Source organism: Macrosteles quadrilineatus, unplaced genomic scaffold, assembly GCF_028750875.1.
Source record: "Macrosteles quadrilineatus isolate MER2022 unplaced genomic scaffold, UCM_ALF_1.0 Scaffold_26__1_contigs__length_1644609, whole genome shotgun sequence".
In the NCBI taxonomy this organism is placed as follows: Eukaryota; Metazoa; Arthropoda; class Insecta; order Hemiptera; family Cicadellidae; genus Macrosteles; species Macrosteles quadrilineatus.
Window position 1 is genome coordinate 643,495 of NW_026542619.1, and position 8,241 is coordinate 651,735.

At 42.8% G+C, this 8,241-nt stretch overlaps 1 protein-coding gene across 1 annotated transcript; it reads right to left on the reverse strand.

The window, feature by feature from the left end:
• Nucleotides 1–2,649: 2,649 nt before the first annotated feature.
• On the reverse strand, nucleotides 2,650–7,878 carry LOC129005603 (uncharacterized). Its single transcript, XM_054434551.1, has one exon. The coding sequence runs from the start codon at nucleotides 7,876–7,878 to the stop codon at nucleotides 2,650–2,652; it is 5,229 nt and encodes a 1,742-aa protein (XP_054290526.1).
• Between the last annotated feature and the right edge of the window lie 363 nt (nucleotides 7,879–8,241).

The window sequence follows — 8,241 nt, forward strand, 5'->3', positions numbered from 1 at the left end:
GTATGTCTAAGTGTATCAAAGTTTATCTAAGTGTATCAAAGTGTATCTAAGTATATCAAAGTGTATCAAAGTATATCTAAGTGTATCAAATTATATCTAAGTGTATTAAAGTATATCTAAGTTCATCAAAGTATGTCAAAGTATATATAAGTGTATCAAAGTATATCTAAGTGTATCAAAGTGTATCAAAGTATATGAAAGTGTATCAAAGTATATCTAAGTGTATCAAAGTAAATCTAAGTGTATCAAAGTATATCAAAGTATATCTAAGTGTATCAAAGTATATCAAAGTATATCAATGTGTATCAAATCATATCAAAGTATATCTAAGTGTATCAAAGTGTATCAAAGTATATCTAAATGTATTAAAGTATATCTAAGTGCATCAAAGTATGTCAAAGTATAAAGTGTATCAAAGTATATCAAAGTATATCTAAGTGTATTAAAGTATATCTAAATGTATCAAAATGTATCAAAGTATATCTAAGTCTATCAAAGTATATCTAAGTGTATATAAGTGTTTCAAAGTATAACTAAGTGTATCAAAGTTTATATAAGTGTATCAAAGTATATCAAAGTATATCTAAGTGTATCAAATTACTGTATATCTAAGGGTGTCAAAGTATATCAAATTATATCTAAGTGTATCAAAGTATATCTAAGTGTATCAAAGTTTATCTAAGTTTATCAAAGTGTATTAAAGTATATCAAAGTATATCTAAGTGTATTAAAGTATATCTAATTGTATCAAAATGTATCAAAGTATATCTAAGTGTATCAAAGTAAATCTAAGTGTATCAAAGTAAATCTAAGTGTATCAAAGTATATCAAAGTATATCTAACTGTATCAAAGTATATCTAAATGTATCAAAATGTATCAAAGTATATCTAAGTGTATCAAAGTATATCTAAGTGTATCAAAGTGTATCAAAGTTTATCTAAGTGTATCAAAGTATATCAAAGTATATCTAAGTGTATCAAAGTGTATCAAAGTATATCAAAGTGTATCAAAGTATATCTAAGTGTATCAAAGTAAATCTAAGTGTATCAAAGTAAATCTAAGTGTATAAAAGTATATCAAAGTATATCTAAGTGTATCAAAGTGTATCAAAGTATATCAAAGTGTGTCAAAGTATATCAAAGTATATCTAAGTGTATCAAAGTATATCTAAGTGTATCAAAGTATATCTAAGTGTATCAAAGTGTATCAAAGTATATCAACGTGTATCAAAGTATATCAAAGTATATCTAAGTGTATCAAAGTGTATCAAAGTATATCAAAGTGTATCAAAGTAAATCTAAGTGTATTAAAGTAAATCTAAGTGTATCAAAGTAAATCTAAGTGTATCAAAGTATATCAATGTATATCTAAGAGTATCAAAGTATATCAAAGTATATCAATGTGTATCAAAGTATATCAAAGTATATCTAAGTGTATCAAAGTGTTTTAAAGTATATCTAAGTGTATTAAAGTATATCTAAGTGCATCAAAGTATGTCAAAGTATATATAAGTGTATCAAAGTATATCTAAGTGTATCAAAGTGTTAAAAAGTATATCTAAGTGTATAAAAGTATACTCGCCTTTGGCTCCGCCCCCAGGCCCCCTAGCTGTTAGTCGTCATTAGTAGATAGTAGTTTAGTTGTAACAAAGAGGGTAACAAAGCAGTCAGTGAAACAGTCAATATTGCTTTATAACAAAACAATTTACGAATATATTTGAGGAGGCTGGCAAGCTAATATCAATCTCAAACTTAAAGAACCCCTTGTAAAAGAAATCAATTATAATGTTGCGGTAGGAGAATAGGTTAGTAAAGTATGTTTACAACTGAGTATTTGGCCAAAAGAAGTGATAATATAATTGGCATTGCAATAGCGAAAATCTATATTGAAGTAATAATGATTGCACAATATCTATTAGAGTAGATTGAAAAGTCAATAAGTTGATAATTGTAAAGTATTATATGAAGTAAATAGATTGTAGTAAATATTCATGTATATTTTTATGAAAATACATCAAGTAATGTTCGTTTCCCTGTCGGTTAGCCATAAACTTTATGGCGTATCCAGTTCCGCCACGAGGAGGCCAGGAAACGTCGGAACCATATTTACAATTGTTAACAAATGTACAAGCTAAGTTTTGTATAAGATAAGTAGATTGATAAGTAAATGAGTTGATAATAGTAGAGTATTATATGAAGTAAATGGATTATAGTAGATATTCATATCAAGTAATGTTTGTTTCCCTGTCGGTTAGCCAGAAACTTTCTGGCATATCCAGTTCCGCCACGAGGAGGCCAGGAAACGTCGGAACCATATTTACAAATATATACAAATGGAAAAGTTAGTAAACTTTACTAACTACTTAAAGGAAATATATACAAAAACTAAACTAACTACTAAAAAAAGAAAAAAATATACAACAACGGGGACTTTTGATAAGTCAGGCCCGCTATCGTATTGTCAAACTAGAATACTAAACACACAAAAAACGACTTATTTCTAAAAAAAAGAACTAAAAGGAAATATGTACAATAACGGGGACTTTTGGTAAGGCAGGCCCCCTATGTACAACTGCCGGTGTTGTAAAGTCATGACGGGGAGTTTTGATGAAGCAGATCCCCTAGCCTACTGCTGGTGTCAAGTCCGGTTTAGAGAAGGAGATCGCCATACACGATGTTCTTTGCGTATGCGATTCCATCTCGGACACGTTCGGGATGGACGAGAACGACAATATGGTCGGGATGTCTGACCCTACTGAGCAAGACGTACAGTTGCCCGTGCGTGAAGCAATCGGTCCGTAAATCAACACCGACTGAATCTATTGTCTGACCTTGGCTTTTGTGTCCAGTCATGCAATAGGCCAACATCAGTGGGAACTGACGTCGACGAACACGTAACGGCGAACCCTCGACAAACGCGAACGTAAACGTAATTCGGGGAATTCCGATAGGTTGCGTCTGTCCGGGAAGTCTCACTGTAATCAGCCGGTTGGTGATGCCGATTACGATGACTTTAGTGCCGTTGACGAGTCCTTCAGCGATGTTGAGATTCCTCATAATAAGGCAAACAGAGCCGATCTTCAGCCGCAGAACATGGTCTGGCACGCCCTTGCCAGTAGCCGTGTTCAGGAGTTGTACGTCGACATCCAGGCCATCGTCGTTTTCTCTGTCCACTGTGTCGGCGCTCCTCAGCTCGTACAGATGACCGTCAAGGGAGTTCAAGATGTGGTCGTTGATCTCCTTGACGTTCACTATCAGAGTCGAGAGGATTGCGCGTCTCGAACACAGATCAGAGTCGAGTAGGACGTTCGCAGGAAAGACGGAATCGACCAAATCAGTCAAAGACGTCACTTGTCTAATTCCGAGCAACGGAATTAGACTTTGTTCGTTCCGTCCCTCCAAGAAAGTTGTCGAACTAACAGTACCGTTGCCTACCCCGAGAAGGAAATCTGAATAGGCCGTGGAACTACTAGTTCGGTGAGCTGTGGTCAGGGCAAAGATTTTGAAGTGCTGCCAGAGATGGGAGGCCCGAAGTGAAACGCAAACAATATCAGTTGGCGTTCGAGCGTTCACGACGACGGGTGCGATCTGGCGGAAGTCACCACAGCAGAGGAAGATTTTACCACCGAATAGCTCACTGGAACGCATGAGGTCTCGCAGGGATCTGTCGAGAACCTCGAAAACGAACCGATGTGCCATCGGCGCCTCATCGAAGACAATAAGCCTTGCGGCTCTGATGAGCTCTGCTCGCTGGGAGCCGTTGGTAATGTTCCAAAAGCCGGTGCCGTCACCGAAGTCGAGCGGCAACCGGAACATGCTGTGAGCTGTAGTCCCACCAGGCATGTTACCCGCGGCGATCCCAGAGCTGGCGACTGCCAGTGCAACCTGACGACAACCTCTCACGTATGCGAGAATGACACGAATAAGAGTGGTCTTTCCGTAGCCACCCGGACCGTCAAGGAAAATGATTTTCGACGACGTTCCGCTGGCTGGGGCATTGAGAACGGAGGTAACGTACTCAAATACACGGTGTTGGTCTTCAGAGAGCTTTGGCACCCACTCCTCCACAAACGCTCTCTGTTGATTTTCGCCGTGTAAGAGCAGTTCTCTGCCCAACTCCGTCGTGTCATCGTGTACATCGGGGAGGCCGTGATCGGCGACGCAAGAGCCCTGCCGACGGAGACTACGATCAATCTCGATGAGACTTAGCTTGTAGGCCAGTTCAACATCGAGAGGATTACGCTCTATGTGGTCCTCGCAGATAGAATCACGGAAAGCATCCCACAGGAGAGCTGCAGGAGCCCCCATGTTGCAGAGGATCACAAAGAAAGAACGAAGTCTCGGGCCAGTCATGAAAGTGGCGGCCTCGCGCAGTGCGTAGTGGTACTCCTTTTCGTCTTGCACCAAGCCAAGATGCCGCGCGACCCCTTGAAAAGTGCGGCAGTTGGGTCCACCGCGGGACAGGAGGTCGGCATAACCACGGCAAGATACAGTCATAAGCAGGATACGCAGGTAGTACTGTTCTGTCCTGCTCGGAGAGACCCAAAACAGTCTGCACACCTTCTCCCCATGCTGTCGGGCAGTGGTATAATGGACGCCGTCTGGGTGCTCGTATATCTCCGCAGTTTTTGGGCGCTTGACATGAACTACAAACGTTTCATAGAACCCCTGATAAGTTAGGTCGTCAAACAGTGAAATACGAGGCCGGTCAAAGTAGATGGTGAGTTTGGAGCTGTTCCTAGCGGCTGCCTCTGCCAGTTGTCCAGGTCTAAACAGGACGGACTGCTTGCCCTCCAGATGGACGGGAAGACATTCAACCGTCGGTTCAGATTCTGAGACAGGAAAGTTTAACAAACGCCAGCATGCGTCACTGGCACCCACCATTCTCTTCGTCACGTAATGCTGTACCTCATCATCCTGCTTACTGAAGGGAGTAACTGTAACGTTCTGGAGAGATCCTCCCTTCATAAGATATTTGAAGAGGTACTTAATCACGCGGCGAGTAGACGCCAGCTCCAAATTGATGTGGGCCTCGTATTTCAATAAAAGTGCGGAGTTATACGGCACAACCCAGCCATCGTGAACGCTGATGTTTCTCTTTCTTGAAACAATTGTCCCCTGATTACTATAATCTCGCTTGTACTGGACGAATCCCCTCTCGTCGACGTGGGTGGTTTCACAGCAGGGCTTGGGGAAGTATTTGGTGCAGTACCCCTTTGCAGAGTCCCAACAGAGGAAGTCAGTCCTATGATCATTACCACATGGACCGTGGATCATGTGTTTTAGGACCAACTTCCTCAATCGGCCTCCGGCCTCTTCTTCCGAGGGAATATCCGCGCGGATGATGGAGTCAATTTCGGACGCCTGAACTGGTCCGTCTCCGTCAATCTTGAAAACAATGTGGGCGTGAGGAAGGCCCCTCATTTGCATCTCGATGACGTAGACGATATAGACAGAGCGTCCAAACATTGCTCCGCTGCGCAGGTCTCGGAGAAGTTCCAGAAGTTTGATCCTAAAAACTCTGCAAGCAGTGCTAGGGTCACTGCGAGTACCTCCACGAGGGCAAGCTTTCTTGTTTTCCTCCCAAGTCGCGTTGTACGTAAACGTCAAAAAGAAAGTGGGGGAACCCAGGCGCGATACGATTGCCATAGCGTCTTCGTATTTTACTTTCATGTACCTGGGCCCCCCGGTGAACGAACTTGGGAGGTAGACTTTTCCTGCCTGCACCCCACCCTCGCCTTGGACGGTTTCATCACGAGCGATGTCGTTCAAGACCTGCTGTGCATTCCGAATCTCGTCAACCGGTCTGACCCTCAAGGCACTATCGGTGTTCTTCAGCTGCGTAAACTTAATATAACGCAGTTTCTCCTCCTCGTACCTCGCGAACATCTCAACCTGCCAAGCTTGTGAGAGACGGCCTAGGTGAGAGAAGCGAGGTTCAGAAAGTAGGAGGCACCGCGAGTACTTAAATTGAGTCAGTTTGGCACCCTTGTTATCAAGGCGACCAACGTGCCATCCCACAGTGCCTTGCGGGTAGAGTAGGGGATATTGGAAAGGTTCCATTAGGGGGTGTAAAAGATCAATAAATGTAGGTCTATCGGAACCGGATTTCCATATGGTCAGTCTCCGGGGCTCAGTGTCGTTTTCGTCATTGCTGAGCACGGCGTGCACTTCGACGCCTGTTTGCCGATCACCGAGAACAGGGCCATGGGTAGACCTGCTTGTTACTTCAAAAGCCAAGTGAGCTGTTACGGAAGGCTCGTTGCTCAATCGACGGTAATGCTCAATGTAAGGATTTTCCCTCAACAGGAAATCAGCAATACCGTCGATGATCTCGGCATCAAGCGATCTACCCATCGCAATGTTACGGCGCTCTTCGCCATCGTCAATATACAGGCGGGACCGATTCACAAACTGAACGTTCCCAGAACGAGTGGTGAACTTTTGTCCTGGGGCGTCCAGATTGTAGACCTGGTGGTACATTCTTCCCTCGATCTTGAAAAAAGAAAGACCACTGGGATGACGATACCCGCCTGACACTTCGAGCGCGCAGAAAGCAAACAGGTCGTTGTACGCACGGGCTCTTTCCAGGAAGAGACGGTCAGAATAAAAGCGTTCTTGCAAAGGAGGAAGGTCGAGAACGTTGAACGCTCCTTCCCCGCAGCACCATTGCTTTCTATTCTTCTCCTCCTCGAAGAGCCGTGCTTGGCAATGACGACATCTGTAAATGTCGTCCACCCAGAGACTGATTTTCTTCAATTTAAAAGGGTCTACTGTGGCTAATAATTCCCCACTCCAAACAGACATTGGGCCGTTTTTAATTACGGACCGGGCAAGTGAAGCAGGCATATGTTGGAGTTCAGAAAGCTTAGGATTTCGCAGTCGAAAAATTTGAACTCTTTCCGAAGCAGCACCGGGATGACGCAAGTCGTACTCCCTAACAGCCTGACGGTTTACATCAGGGTGAGTTTGGCTGTAACGCCCAACAGCCGCTCTGTTAACTTCAGGGTGGTTTTGAGAGTACTGACTTTTTATCTGCCTGATAAGATCAGGGTGTGTCTCCCTATACCTTTTATTTGCCGCTTCCACTTGCTCTTTCCGGGTCGTGTCTAGATATTTAGGACGTCCGCGTTTAACTTTTTTCGGTCTACCAGGACCTTTGGATTTCTTAACAACTACTTCAGAGTCAGACTCTGATAGTAATTGTGTCAACTCATTGGCTGGACATTCAATCGTGTGGACAGTTTGATTAAAGGAAAATTTCAGTTTTGTAACGGTGTACTGTCCACCGACGAACGCAGAATTCACCAATAAAAGGGATGCCAGAGAATGAAAATTATCACAGACAAACAGCCTAGCCTTATTATTGCACTCATCAATGTCTCGACGACGGCTTTCGTTCACCGCGTGAGAATCAAAGAGGTAGAGCCGCCCTTGGTAACGCCAAAAAGCGACTGCTACCAATTGACCCGTGAACACAAAGCCGCCATCAACAGAGTCGCCGGGCATGGCCGTTTCCAGCATCAATGTTAAAGAAGTGGTCACATCGTCCAATTCGGCGATGCAACGCGGGTACAAACCATCACCAACAATGGAAATTTCCTCGATGGTAACTTGACGGTCTGCAACCACGAAGTTCATGGCAAGGTCCTCGGGAAACAGATACCTATGTATGACGTTATGCTCACGGCGAGATTGCGTATACAAACGGTCGCCGGCCATGAGTATCTCGTCAATGGCATTGGTACTGAATCCGCCGCAGAACACTTGCCAGGCGAGTGCACAGGCTGAATTAGCCATGCACTGAGCATTGTTGCTGTCGGTGAATCTAAGATCTCCCTGATGGAAAGACCCAACAGCAACGCAAGTAGAAGCCATGCTTCAAGCCGATTTGATAAAATAATAATAATATGTATCGCAAAGAGGCTAAAAGCACAAGTCCAATAAGGATTAAGTAATGATTAACTTTAACAGGTATAGTCAAATTTGGTAGCGAAAATAAGAGCGAGAACCAACTCATTATAGTGCATTACCGACTTGTGCGTACTGCTTTGCCAAAAATCCACCATTAAAATTTTTTTTGGGTTAAACGTTTTTTAATTTGTATTAAGACATTCTTCTTTAAATGTTAGGAGCATAAAAAGTAAAACTTTATGTCCAAAAAGTAGTTTTAAAATTTAAAAACACGTAAAAAAATCCAAATTTTGAAATTAAACCTAAGTTTTGGGGGTCAAGGAGTAA